This window comes from Gallus gallus, chromosome 1 (genome assembly GCF_016699485.2).
Source record: "Gallus gallus isolate bGalGal1 chromosome 1, bGalGal1.mat.broiler.GRCg7b, whole genome shotgun sequence".
In the NCBI taxonomy this organism is placed as follows: Eukaryota; Metazoa; Chordata; class Aves; order Galliformes; family Phasianidae; genus Gallus; species Gallus gallus.
Genome location: NC_052532.1, coordinates 188,923,841 through 188,938,776, shown reverse-complemented (window position 1 = coordinate 188,938,776; position 14,936 = coordinate 188,923,841). Strand labels below are relative to the sequence as shown.

General features: G+C 43.9%; 1 protein-coding gene across 3 annotated transcripts in view; it reads left to right on the top strand.

Moving 5' to 3' along the window:
* Nucleotides 1-14,936, top strand: part of PRCP (prolylcarboxypeptidase) — a 29,417-nt gene that overhangs the window by 3,319 nt on the left and 11,162 nt on the right. For 2 of the 3 annotated variants that reach the window (XM_040647048.2, XM_425654.8), the window contains exon 2: nucleotides 14,596-14,736. Coding sequence is in view for 1 of the 3 variants with exons in the window: in XM_425654.8 (XP_425654.4) it covers nucleotides 14,596-14,736 (141 nt within the window). In the remaining 2 variants the exon portion in view is untranslated. Of the gene's footprint in view, nucleotides 1-11,498; nucleotides 11,586-14,595; nucleotides 14,737-14,936 lie in introns of those variants that run through there. The other variant, XM_046902278.1, reaches the window with a different exon arrangement.

Here is a 14,936-nt window from a genome sequence, read left to right as displayed (position 1 = left end):
GGTAGAAAGATCCCTCATGCTGCCACAAATTGGTATACAGCCATTGGATGAGGAACTGCCATCACCCACATCTGCAGTCAACAAACTGTATCTGTTCTGGGGAAGCTGATCTCCTTTATGGTCTGTTAGGCTAGTGTGGCTTCTATTGGTAAGACTAGCCTTGCTTGTGTTTTAATATCTTGCTCACAAACTTGTAGTTGGTGTATTAAATTAATCCATCTTTAAATGAACTTAACAAATACATAAAATGTATGGAGCTGCAAGTAGAAGGCCAATCTGAATAGCCCTTTTGTAGGCAGCTGTGGCAGTGACCACAATGAAGAGTCACTGGAAAGACACTGAAGCATTTGAAAGCTGTCTCCTCCAAGTAGAGATAATCCCATGATGGGGTGAGCTTGGAGTCAGGCAGCTTTTCTAACCTTTTTCTAACCTTCGGGAAGCCTTGTCTTGCACCTCTGGATTCCTGTCTTCAATGTACCTACCACTGTTATAAAAATTGAAGCCTGAAAATTTTTGATGCACTAAATGTGGTACTAAGAGGACAATAATTCAAACTTAGTGAAATTTAAAGGCTTCTCTGTGATAAGCTGTCCTTTTAGAAAAGAGTGAATCATAGAATCACGGAGCTTGGAAAAGACATCCAAGGTTATCCAGTCCAACCATCCACCTATCACCAATATTTCCTGGTTACGTAGGAGGCTGACCCCCATCTCTCCACAGCCTCCCGTAAGGCAGTTATAGAGAGCGATAAGGACTCCCCTGAGCCTCCTCTTCTCCAGACTAAATAATCCCAGTTCCCTCATCTGGTCCTTGTAAGACTTGTGCTCCAGACCCCTCACATCTCCCTTGCCCTTCTCTGGACACACTCCAGGGCCTCAATGCCTTTCTTGTAGTGAGAGACCCAGAACTGAATGCAGCACTCAAGGTGTGGTCTCACCAGAGCTGAGTACAGAGGGACCATCACCTCCCTGCTCCTGCTGGCAACACTTTCTGATACAAGCCAGGATGCCATTGGCCTTCTTGGCCACCTGGGCACACTGCTGACTTGTGTTCAGGTGAGTGCTGACCATCACCCCCAGCTCCATTTCCTCCACACAGTCTTGCAGCCACTCTGCCCCAAGCCAGTAGCATTGCCTGGGGTGGTTGTGGCCAAAATGCAGGACCCATCACTTTGTCTTGTTGAACTTTATCCCACTGGCCTCAGCCCAGCTATCCAGCCTGTCCAGATCCCTCTGTAGTGCCTTCTGACCCCCATGCAGATTGGTACTTCCTCCCAGTGTGGTATCATCTGCAAACTTACTGAGGGTGCACTCAGTGCCCTCATCCAGGTTCTCAGTGAAGATACTAAACAGGACAGGCCCCATACTGACCCCTGGAGAACACCGCTCATGGCTGTTCACCAACTGGCTTTAACTCCTTTCACTGCCCAGCCCTCCAGCCTGTTCTTTACCCACCAAAGAGCTGCAGGCTGCTGGCTTCTCCAGCAGAATAGTGTGGGTGACAATGTCAAAGGCTTTGCCGAAATCTAGCCAGATTACTCCAAGAGCCTTTCCCTCATCCACCAGGCAGGTCATTTCCTCACAGAAGGAGATCAGGTTGATTAAGTAGAACCTGCCTTTTGTGAACCCATGCTGATGGGGCCTGTTCTCCTGGTTGTTCTACACATGGTGTGATCTCACTCAAGATGGTCTGCTCCATAACCTCCCTTGGCACTGAGGTCACCTGTGGTTCCCCAGATCCTCCTTACATCCCTTCTTGTAGATGCAAGTCATATTGGCAAGCCTCCAATCCTCTGGAACCTCTCCAGTTGATCAGGGATGCTGATAGACAGTGCAAAGTGGCTTGGCAATCACCTCTGTCAGCTCCCTTGGCACCCTCGGGTGGATTCCATCTGGCCCCATGGACTTGTGACAGTCCAGGTGGAGTAGTAGGTCTCTAACTGTTCCCATCTGAATTGTGGGGGGGTTTATTCTGCACTCCATCCCCAGACTTTCAGATCAAGGGATAGTGTACTCTGAGGGTAACTTATCTGACTTTTAAAGATAGATGTGAAAAGGCATTTAGAACCTCAACCTTTTCCTTATCCTCCATGGCCAGATTCCCTGGTGCATCCAGTAAGGGATGGAGATTCTCCTTGGCCCTCCTTTTAGTGTTAATATATTTATAATAATGTTGTGTTATCTTTTACCCCAGTGGTCAAGTTGAGTTCAAGTTGGACTTTTGCCTTTCTGATTTTCTCCTTGCATATCCTTCGTACTTCTTTGTACTCTTCCCAAGTCGCTTCCCTCTTCTTCCCCAGGAGTTAGACCTTGTTTTTTCCTGGAGCCTTAGGAAAGGTTCTCTGTTCATCCATACCTGCCGTCTTTCCCTCTGGCTCACCTTGCAGCACAGGGGGACAGACTGCTGCTGCAATTTAGGACTTCCTTCTTGTGGAGCATTCAGCCTTCTTTGACCCTTTTACCCTTCAGGAATGAATCCCAAGGGACCCACCCTACCAGGGTCCTAAATAGTTTAAAGTCTTCCCTCCAGAAGTCCAAGGCAGCAGTTCTGCTGTTCTTCTCCTGACTTCACCAAGAATTGAGAGCTGAGTGCATGTGATGCCTCTTCCGTCAATTTGATAATTGATGACTGTGCAAGACTTAATGTGGTGATGGGCCTTTCTCCACAATCCCACTTTGTGTGCACATCACTTATTCTGTAAGGAGCTATGAATTGGCCTAAGAACCAATGTAGCATGTACAAATAAACTGCTGTTCAGCAAGCTTCTGCGTCTGTTCCTCCTGTGAGACTATTTCAAGCTAAGACACGTCTGTTGTGTGGCCATTTACTGAAGATTGGTTGTTGTTGCAGTGAATCACTTTCTAGATTTCATAGTTTAGTAAATGCATGTAAAAGAGCTTCTGTAAAAGGAAGCTCTTCAAGCTTCTGTGCAATTGGATTGCTTCTGGCTACACTAGGTTTCTTGAATGGCCTATCCTATGTTACAGGATGAAGCTTTGAGGAATGGAAAACAGATATATAGAATCATAGAATGGCCTGGGTTGAAAAGGAAAAGGGTTTCAACCCCCCTGCTATGTGTAGGGTTGTCAACCACCAGACCAGGCTGCCCAGAGCCACATCCAGCCTGGCCTTGAATGCCTCCAGGGATGGGGCATCCACAGCCTCCTTGGGCAACCTGTTCCAGTGTGTCACCACCCTCTGTGTGAAAAACTTCTTCCTAATATCTAACTAAACCTCCCCTGTCTCAGTTTAAAAGCATTCCCCTTGGCCTGTCACTACTATCCACCCTTGTAAAAAGCCATTTCCCCCTCCTGTTTATATGCTCCCTTCAAGTACTGGAAGGCCACAATGAGGTCTCCCTGGAGCCTTCTCTTCTCCATGCCAAACAAGCCCATTTCCCTCAACCTTTCCTCATAGGAGAATTCAAAACACTTCTCTATTTAAATTTCATTTTTTCCCCCTCTTTCTACTTAAAGCCAGGCAAGAGCATGGTTACAAACTACCCTGTTTGGCACAGACAAAACCACTACTCAGACATTTGCAAAAAAACTAATTGCCATTAGTTTGTAGGATGGGAGCCACTGCTTAGGAGCTACAGTAGCTCCACGTTTCACCTCTGGTGTGACTTGAAGGACTGAAAACTGCATTTGTAGGTGGACAGGTATTTGTCATTTTATGCCAGCGTTTTCAGATCAGCTTATGGTTTTGAGCAGTTCTGTGGATGAACTCAATTTCAGGAAGTCAGGCAGCAAGGAAAAACAAGCTGCTGGTTTGAGGCATAAATCAGAAGTTGTGTTAGTGCTAGTTTTGCTTTCACCCACTTCCTTTAGTTCAGTCTGGCCTCAGTCAAAGCCCTGAGGAAGTCAGGAGGCCGAATACCCATCACTTTCTGTTCCTGTTGTCTTAACGGGAAACTGCTGCATGGAAACTACCACCTACAACTACCTCTTCTGCGGACTCAGTCCCTTTGTGGATGCTTTTAGGAAGTTGTCAGGTCTTTTTGCTTCACAATACAAGATTTACTCCCTTTGGAAGCAGAATAAGTTTACCAGAAAGGAAAGGAGATGCACCAAGTGTGTCCCTATTAACAGGAGAGGCAGAAGCCACAGCAGGTATCACACAGCTCCCTGCATGCTTGCATCCCACACATCCAGGCCTTTCAGTGAAAAGCCCTTGTTGGGAGATTCTTCCTAGGCCTTACTCCACAAACACCGTCCCAGAAGGGCTGAACCGAGCCCAGAGGTCAGTGCTGAAAACTAAAGAAAGAAAATTAACGCCCATATCACAGAGCCAGGAGGACAGTATCTACTAACTGTGCTGAAAAGAAACACCATTTCCATTCTTCCATCCATGTTTAATTCTGACTTCCTGCACCTAGGGGACAAAGTAACCATTTGACAAACATACAGAAGATCTCTGAGCTCCTTTTATAGGTTTTCCTATTGAATTCCTTCTAAGTTTAACTGCTTTAGATACTAAGCCTACATATTCCAGAATTGATGGAGTAAAGAAAATGTAGGTGCTTCTTCAGACTTTGAAGATTTAAAGAAACAATCCAGTGTGACAGCTCAGGCAATTGGCTTGGTAAGGTAGCATGACAAGGAAACCTCAAGCACGTTAGCAGGATTGCTCTCTGCTAAGACCTCATGCATACCTGGTTTATGAACTACTTGCTACTTCAGCCATGTGTAGTTTTCTTTATTCTTTAGTCCCTAAGACCTTCTTTATTAAAAAAGGACTGATGGAAATCTTTCAGGGACCCACTACAGCTTCTTAGTGGTTAAAGCTCGAGATTTAGATGCTTATTTTCAGAGAGGGGAGCAACCAATGCTTTTTGTAGCCCTTTGTATGAACTGCTCACTCGACTGAAGAGACTGCAAGTTGTGAGGAAATTAAGTGCTTCCTGCCTAATTTGAGCAGATTATGTCTGCATTGTGACCCCCAGATAAGCAGTGCATAAAAATAAAAATTCACTAACAAGCTCTAACAAGTACTTCCCTGTTTTCCTGTGCACTGAATGACCACTATTGTTTCTGCTTATAGACCTGCTTTATAGCTTACAGCTCCCATTTTCAATCACACTATGAAATCACCGAGTGAGAGCTGCCAAGTGCTCCTGTACTCCTTGATGAGTAAAACATACACGCCAAGTAATGCATCTCAAAATACAATCATCAGCATCACTGCTCTGAACACTGACACAGCCCCTTGGTACCAATTAAAATTATATAAAAATCACTTGTTTTTTCCTTTACCAGAAGTTAGAAGTGCTATTGTATTGTGTTGCCAGACACGCCAAACCTTTCTTGCCATACCCAACATTTGTTACTATTCTGAGACACCAACCTGAGCCACAAAAAGCTGCCAAATAACTGCTAGTCGGATTTAAAAGTGTTGATTTTGATCTACTTCAATATCTTCAAGAAAATTTCCTTCTCACAGTCAAGAGCAGAACAACTCCAGGATTCACTGGCTTCTTCTGAATTGGCATTTCCCATAAAACAGCACCTCTCAGAGAAGGGAGACTTTCTCCTCTCTGTTGTGCTCCTTATCTAGTTTTATTTGCTTGAAATTGGCATTCTTGTTTTCAACAAGTTACAGTCTGATAACTGTTTTGCACTTTTGGTCAATGCTGAGGGTGGATAGTGATAGGACAATATATGATAGGACAATGAGGGTGATAGTGATAGGGTTGAAACTCGATGATCATTGCGGTCCTTTTCAACCCAGGCCATTCTATGAATTAAAACCTAAGGGTCTCTATTTAGAAAGGAAAATGATGGCTTTGTGTCTCGCTCCAGTTTATAGGAGGGAGAGGAGGTTCTTTGAAATATGTGTACCCGGCGTGAGATTAAGAAACAACGGTTCAAATGTTGGTCCAACCAGTTTATTACAAACGTTAATAAGGGAGATGGGGAGAGGGGAGGATGGACACTATTATGGATTGGGGTGATGGGAAAGGGAAGGCGAGAAATAGAAAAGATAGGAAGAAGCAAGAATTGCATACAGCGGGGATAGTCACCACCAGGATCTGGCAGTAGACCCGTTGCACGCCGTTCCAATGGTCCGAGGCAGAAGGGCAGGAGCAGCGAGGCTGGTCTTGGGCAACACGAGGGTGCAGGTACCGGGTGGGTCCAGGAAGAAGCCGCAGAGTAAGTCAGGGAGGAAGCAGCAGGGTCACAGGTAGCCCTAGAGAGTCCGTCAGCATGCAGGCCTTTCATGGTGAGGGATCTGATAGCAGACACCCTGAGCCCATCAGCATGCAGGCCTTTCGTGGTGAGGGATCTGATGGCAGACACCTATCCTCATGGTTGTTGGACCCTCTTTTATCCTCCTTTTTTTCCTGCCTAGTTGCCTGGGTGCTTGAGCAAGAGTCGTGTGGGTACCTCCTGAGATGGCCAATCTTCCTCGAGATAAGTCCACACAAAAGACCGTTTCCCGGCCATTATCAGCAGCTTATCCCTCTCTCATTACCCCTGGCCTTGTCCACCTGTGCTCCTTAATGGATTTCACAACCCTTTGCCAGGACCTGTCCATCAGGGTCCTCCAGATAGATTTCTCTACCTTTGCCCAGGACTTGCCTGGACTTGTTCCTCAGCAAACTTTGAGTCAATGATATAAAAGAATAATCTCTTACACTTTGCCATGAGAAGAAAAATGTGTTCCAGCTTGATTCTAGGAGATAGCTGCACTGGTGTCAAGACCCATTGTGTATCTATGTGTTTGCCTCTCAGCCACTGAAGAACTTCTGGAACAGTTGGGACAGCAGACCTGGATGTTTCTGCTTTAAAATAGAGCAATTGGTAGACTGCCTTTTCACCTGCAGAGACCAAAAGGTGTTAATTCCCTGAATCTGAGCTGATCTCCTTATCTTTCCACTTCCCAGCATCTGGGGACCCAGCGCATACGCAGTTCCCTGCATGCTTTGATGTGTTGCAAGCTTGTCAGAGGAGAAATTGCTGTCTGATACTGTTACTATTGCATAAGTGCTCTATGACTAGCTGCAGTTTTCAAGCTTTGTTTTCCAAAATGTTTCTTCCTCCTCTTGCTCATAGATGCTCAGCAGAATTGGTGGTTAGTAAAGAAATGACCTACAGTGGCAAGTGTAAAATCCCCAGCACTTGGTTGGTCTCAGATGGAGCTATTCAGAGCCTTTTAATTCAGTGAACGGCAGCAGCTCGGGTTTTTTGTCAGTGCTTTGTCTAATTAGAAGAAGAGCAGGATGGATAACAATAGTTTTTCTGCTTACGTGCACCTCAACTGAGTTTTTCCATGGATCCCCTGAGTAGAGTTGGATTTGTTGTAGAAAAGAAAACACAGTAGTGATTGAGCTGCAGCTGAGAGTGATAGCTGTTTCCTTGCAGCTTTGAAACCATGGGAAGTAAAACTGATGCAGCTTGAGTTGAACCTCTAAGAAAGTGGCAGCTTTTTGGAGAGGGGTAGAGATCAATTGAGCAGAACTGGAATATATATTTTATATTGATTACTCTGTGACATATCAAAAGGTTATGTACTTTTTTTTTTCTTCTTAATGTTAATCCTCCAGATGTGATAGATTTGTAATTTGGTCTGGAAGGCAGATGGGAAAAGTTCCAGGCTTTTGCCTGTGATGGATCTGAGAGACCTTTCACAAGAGTGACTTCAGCTCTGCTCATGTTGTGCATTTTGGTGCATTTCACCTTTATGCTTTGGGCGATAGAGCACAAACCTGTTCATCTGTACTCCCTGCTCCATACCCTGTCCTGTTGAAGAGTTTGGGTAGGATAATATTGCCTTGACTAGAAGCATCAATGGCATCAACTTTTGGTGAGTGGATTGCCTGTTTGTTCTAAATTTGTGTAGCTGATGAACTCTTAGCAACACAAGCTCTCTGCTGCTTTGAGCTGAGAGCAGGGTTAAGGAGTGTGGGCAGGAAAGCTGGTTGCAGTGGTTCTTGTCAGCTGCCTTGCTCACACATTCTCTCCCTTCTGCTGCAGCTTTGCCACCCTGGAGTCTGGGGCTGAAAATGTGGGGAGGGTGTGGAACTTCTTGGGTTGTCCTGCCAGCTGGATAGCATCCTGTGATTGCTGGAAGGTTCTGCACCATTCACTTGAAGCCTGAATGGTTTGTGGAGTTCTTTCTGTTCGGGAGGACCTGAGGTTTCAGTTGTGGTACGATACTACTAATAGTAGGTGGAAGTAGAAACTCGTTTGTTTGTGATCCCCATAGTTGCTTTGATTTCTGAAATAAAAATAACCTTTTAGCATGCCATGTTTGGGAACTGTTTATTTCTAACAAGGGCTGACCTGAGCTGCCTGGTGCTTTCCTACAGCATATACTGTAGCTGTTTAAGTGTTCTTCGGTCTTCTTCATCTAAGTGCTTCATCCAAACTGTGTGTCCCTGGGCAGGGGTAGAGTTCCTGCTGAGGCTTTCCTCATCACTGCTTTTTAATTACTAAAGTGATAAATGAGTGCCAAAACCAGACTTCCTTAAGCAGTTTCAGCCTCCCTAGAGCAGATGACGTGGTTCCTGCAGGGCAAAAGAAGCTTCAGTAAAATACACAAAACATGATTGGAGTCAAAGGGCAGTGTGTTCACAAGGACAGGGTCACAATTGGGGAGATCCTTCCATTGCAAGGATTTTGACCTTCCCAATGCAAATCTGGCCTCTCTGAGCAGCGGAAAACTGCTGTTTTTCTATGTAAAATGGAAGTCGGAATCTATAGACAAAAGGTTTGTGTATTACATCTGCATGTTTTATTAAATGTAACAGATAAAATTAGATCTAGTGACAAAAACCTAAATTGCTGTAATACCTCTGAATTAGAGGGGATATGAAAGATTGCAGTGACTTCAGGATTGTCTCTGAATTCCAATTTGATTTATTTGTAGGACTTTGAATTTAGTGGGTCAGTGTAGCCTGATGCAAGAGAATGCAGTTTGTATCACTGTGCTCTTCCAGAGAGCATCAGTTGATCAAGTATGTCAAGACTGGTGCTGATCTTCAATCTCATGTGTCCCTTACATAAGCAGCAGCCTACTGAGCAAAGAATGCAGAATTCAATTGGTGAGTACTTCGTACTCATTCTACACTCATTCTCATTCTACACTTTTAAAGTGGAAAAATTAAAGCAAAGCTGATCTTGTCTTTTTATTTTTCTAAGTCTCTTGGGGCAATCTGAGAATCTCATGACTGAGATGAAACTCAAGGGCTGTATTACACAAACATGTACAATAAGAGGAAGTAAAGCAATACGAATAGTGTTGAGGACACAAACATTTCAATATTTTATTTAGTTTTTATCTCTGTTTCCATGTCTCCACAAAGAGGTAGATAGTGTATGTATTTTAGTGGTACTCTATTGCTGCAGAGATTTTTAGAAGCTGGAATATTTAATTGCACATCACAGCACTTGCAACAAAACTTCAGGCCTCCTTGAATACAACTGTACAGAGATGGCCAGGCAGTCTCTGCCTTCTTGAACTTTCAGCTTAGATGGAGGAAGCAAAGATGCTAAGAGGAAACAAAGCTAGTAGGGCCAGGAGTTCCCCAGCCTGCTGGGAGTAAAGCTGGGCGTAGCAACACGGTGGTGAAATCCCAGGGAGGCTGATGCCTGCTGTTCGCACAGGAGGATATCCTCAGCCTATCCTGCATCTTCCTGCCCGCAGGAAATAATGCAGACAGGATGAGCACTCAAAACAACTCCATCACCACTTGGAGAGCGGAGCGTGCCTCCTCATCCTCTGGCTTTTCACCAGTAAAACAACTGACTCAGTTTCAGATGAGACATCTGAATTTGGAGAGAGAACGCTATCACATAGAAAATTGAAATGAGGCATGTCAGGAAGGCTTTGCTTGAACAATTGCCAGAATCTCAGAAGTGTAAAACCATCAGGTATAGACTTTCCACCTTTGGTGACGTTAGATGCATTTTGTTAGATGCTACTCTATGAATTATGGTCTTTTTGAAACAGCCTTAGCTTTTTTAGGGCCACAAAGATGATTGGAGGGCTGGAGCAGATCTCCTGTGATGGAAGGTTGGTGGAACTGAGGTTCTTCAGTCTGGAGAAGAGAAGGCTTCAGGGAGACCTCATCGTGGCCTTCTACTACTTGAAGGGAGCTTATAAGCAAAATTTGGGGGAATAAGAGAATTGCAGGGATTGGAAGGGACCTCAAGAGATCAAGTCCTAGCCCCTGCCAAAGCAGTTCCCTACAATAGGTCGTACATGTCAGCGTCTGGATGGGTCTTGAATATCTCCAGAGAAGGAGACTCCACAACCATTCTGGGTGCTCTATCACCCTTGCTGTAAAGAAGTTTGCATGTATGTGTGGATCTTTCTATGTTCATTGGCCATTGCTCCTTGTCTTGTCACTACACACTACCAAGAAGAAACTGGTCTCCCACCAGTTTCCCATTTGCCTCCCACCTCCCTTTAGATATTTATAAACATTAATCAGATCTCCCCTCAGTCTTCTTTTCCCCAGGCTGAACAGACCCAGGTTACTCGGCCTTTCCTCATATGAGAGATGCTCCAGGCCCTCCAACGGACTCCTTCTAGGAGATTCCTGTCTTTTTTGAACTGGGGAGCCAAGAACTGGACACAATATTCTAAATGTGGCCTCAGCAGGGCAGAGTAGAGGGGAAGGATGACCTCCCTCAATCTGCTGGCTACACTTCTACATGGTCTGATAGCAATAGGACAAGGGGGAATGGTTTTAAACTGAAAGAGAGGAGATTTATGTTATGTATCAGGAAGAAATTATTTACTCAGGGCAGTGAGGCCCTGGCACAGGTTGCCCTGGAAAAGCTGTAGGTGCCCCATCCCTGGAGGTGCTCAAGGTCAGGTTGGATGGGCCCTGGGCAGCCTGAGCTGGTGTGGGGCACTCAGCCCACAGCAGGGGGTTGGAACCGGATGATTACTGTGTTCCTTTCCAACCCAAGCTGCTCTGATTTTGCTCTCCCATCTCTGTAGTTGTTAATGACCTTAAGGTGCTGCTGAGAAGGAAGTGGGTTTTAGCCCACGTGTCCTGTTTTGCCGTTACACTTCACTCAATACCACAGGCTCTGAGTATATTAAGCAAACATCTGTGCAATAACTGATGAACATCTGTTGTGCCTTTTTTCTTCTTCCCTGGAGGAAATGTGTGTAGCAGGGTGTCTTGTTTTGGGAAGTCCATTTAAAATAAAACAACAACAAAAAAAAACATTTAAAAAGAAGTCCTCTTTGATAGATCCACATAAGCACAGGACACGTGCACATCCAAGGCAAGGTCAGAGAACTGTGCCATGTCCTTCAAGCAGATGGCAGAGAGGTGGAACAGACCGGAGATGGCTCCTCATCCTGAGCAGATGAGATGTGCTGGAGGAAGTTTTTTGAGCTAAAACATCAAAGCTGCTGGCTCAAGCCTTAGGTTTGAAGCTCTGGGACAGAATGGCCCATGTGGCTGTGAGCCTGCCTGTGTTTTTAATGAACCTCAGTGAGTGCAATTCTCAGCAGCTGTGGCCCGACTTTACTCAGGAGGCAGCTGGCTGCAGGTTGCAGACATTTCACAGTGTGTTCTGTTTGTACATATATCTTCCCCAAATGTTTTGCAAGTCTTTCAGGTAAAAAATGTTGGGAAGAAATAGGGTGATTTCTTTTTTTTACTTAAATTAGTTTCCTGAAGATTTTCCTATGTGGGAATGAAGTTCTCTTGTTGCTTTCTTTGCCTCAGAGTTGCTCTCCAAAGTATTCTCCTGCATGCTGGAGGTGGCAGAAGCTTGCTTTAAATTTATTTGTGACTTCTTGCTTCTAGTACTCCTCCTTTCTCCTCTTGAATCCCTTTATCAGAATCTGGTTCTGTGTCAGAGATAGCGATGCAACAGAACAGCAAAGAGATCCTTTAACCCAAAATTAAAAAGAAGGCAACAGCTGAAGAGCCTCATGATTTGGGGAGCAGGGACTATTGCACAGCTTTTTGCTGTCATAAAAATTAAAAGTTACCCTCGTGTGTGGTAATATACCTTAACCACTGTTATTGTTAACCAGCAGTTAAGGTATTGTACTGGGGGGAAAAAGAAAACAAAACAGCTGAATACACTTCTCCTTGTATGTTCTATTCTGTCTAATTGAACTTGAATGGTTTACTCATTTTGCATAGGAGTGGAAAAGAAACTTTCTGGTTCAACGTTTTAATAAAATCTGACTTAGTCTGGGTGTTAGCCTGTGTGTCATGCACTCTTTGCATAGAGTTTGGCGTGCTTGTATTTGATAGAGGATGGGGAAGGCAACTACTTGCTGAATGAGAGCAGGCAGCCCTGAGCGATGCAGTGGCGTGCTGTGGCTACACGACAGCTCCATCTGCTGTTTTTTCTCGTGTGTTTCTGTCTGTTGTTTCACTAGACTGCCTCCACTGAAGATTTTTATGCATAATCTTGCAGGTCAAGAGAACTGAATATGTTTTGTGTAGCCTCGTAGTTTGTACTCTGGCTTTAGGCAGGAAGGGTGGAGAATCAAGCTTTAAGGCAAGGCGTTTAATTTGACGTGATCCCATAAAAAGCAGATAGGACATGTAAGCCTATTTTTCTGATCTGAGTTTTTTTTAACTGTCTAGAATCATAGAATGGTTTGGGTTGGAAGGGACCCTTAAGATCATGTAGATCCAACTCTCCTGCTATAGGCAGGGACACCTCCCTCTAGACCAGGTTGCTCACAGCCCCATCCAGCCTGGCCTTGAATGCTTCCAGGGAGGGGGCATCCACAACCTCACTGGGCAACCTGTTCCAGTGTCTCACAGCCCTCATAGTAAAGAATTTCTTCCTCACATCTAGTTGTACTTTGTAATACTGTTGGAGTTTATTAAACTTTGTTAATTTGTTACATGAGCCTTATTTAATCTCTCTTTAATTGCTCCGGGGTCTTAGGATCAAAGATTTTTGCTTACTGATGTTATTTGGCCAACCTACAAATCACTCTTGATTATTGCTGATGTAGAAAGTGAACTTAAATTTAACACAGTAACTGCAAACAAAAAAGGAGCAGGTGAGTTGTTGGTGTAAAACAAGCTCAGCATATGTTGTTAATACTGGAATTCAGTGAATAAACCTTAAGGGTGCGCATGATAACATTGCCATGTACTTATACACATGAGGAAACGGTACCATTGAGCAAACTGTACAACACACAGAAAAAAAGGTAAATACCTTAGCTGTATTTCAGTCTGGCAGCAGTCATGAAGTTAGCTTGTTTAGGATGAAGAGCCTGTCCCTTGTCAAGGCAATGCACTGGTCAGGCAGTGGGCTGTAACACAGCTGTCCTCCTGCTTCAGGCTCACCAGAGTTCTTCCTTAACTTTGAGAGTGGGGAAAATACACTTTGCAGCAACGTGTATCATAAATTTCTGCACTCTCTACCCAAACTGTACCTAAATACGTGGTACAGAGCAATTGGATCCTGCAGGTCAGGAGCTGGGCTGCCTTTCCTGAGCTGTTGAGGGAAATGAGCACTAGATCTGTGCATGTCTTGCTTTTTAACACTAGCCTAAGGGTGTTCTCCAAATGAGATGCGGTTCTGGGAGCGTCTGAGGTTTGGCAGTTGTCCATACAAAGGCAGATGGCTGAGCAGAGGTGCTCAAGCCAGCAGATGTCAGGCTGCTACCACAAGCAGCAGTATGAAAGGGAAGAAATGGTGCTTTCTGCTGATGGAAGTAAAATTTGAGAAAGTAGAGATCATTTTCTGCTGATGACTAAAAGTAGTGTTGATTTGGGAACACATGGAAATTAGACAGCATTGCTCTCCTGTTTAATAAAAGCTTGGGTGGGTATCTTTCTTCCAGAATAAGATCCTGCCCCTGCAGGAGCAAACTATAAAAGCAAGTTTAAGGAATGTTTGGTGAAGGGGAATAGTGCATACAAAGCAATATGAATGAAGGCTGAAAAGACTGAAAGTGAATTTCTAATAAGCCAAACCCCACAGCTTTATTGCCTCGAGTTGTGTGAGTGTTGACTTAAAATATTTCTAGGGCAGTGACAAGAGGGAGAATTGGGGAGGCTGTGTGAATTACCGAAAATTGCAAGGAGAGGAGGAGAAGCACTTGATAAAACTACTGGAAAAGTCTGTCAATAATACAGGAACTAGAGAGAATCAGTATTTTTCTAATAATAAAAAGTAAACATATTCTAACAGTTAACATATTCTAAGTTAAGTTAACATATTCTATTCTATTTTTGTTTGAATTTTATGTTATGCCAGAAGAGTGAGTGAAGGAAGTCTTAAATAACAAGGTAAATCAGGAATTAGAAAAATTCTTTATGCATTGTCAGACAATGACCAATTTTCACTTAATAAAACTTAAATTATACTTTACTGGTTAGGTATGATACTATTAAAAGAGCATGTGGCTTTTATATCTGAAGATAAGTTTCTCCTTGACTGTGTAGACCTCTAACTTTTGTAGGCTTCCTTGTAAGGCAGAAGAATGTTGATACGTTAAGAATCTGAGAATATAAATTAGTGTCTTTTATCCTAGTGAAACTCTTCTTTATTTTAATTCTGCAAAGTGACTGTCAGCACTTGCGCTGCAGATCCATGATCAGTTTTCCCTTTCTGAAATTGCTGTTATGCATTGTTTTGACAGATTGATCACTTTGGATTTGATGAAAACCTTACGTTCCAGCAGCGATATCTGATAGCAGATCAGCACTGGAAGAAAGACAATGGGCCGATACTGTTTTATACAGGCAATGAAGGAGACATCACATGGTTCTGTAACAACACGGTATGTACAGATTGGATCCCTGAATTTTAAATTACAGTCCTTTCCAGCAGTGACCTACTGAAAAATAACAACAAGCAAGATGGCATCAGCTTCATTTAAAGAGAACTTACAATAGTGGTTATAACAGTTTCGGGAGAAAAAGCAAGCTGAAAAAGCATAGGAAAGGTTTTAGGGGATTTGAGATCCTGTTAGAAGTCCAC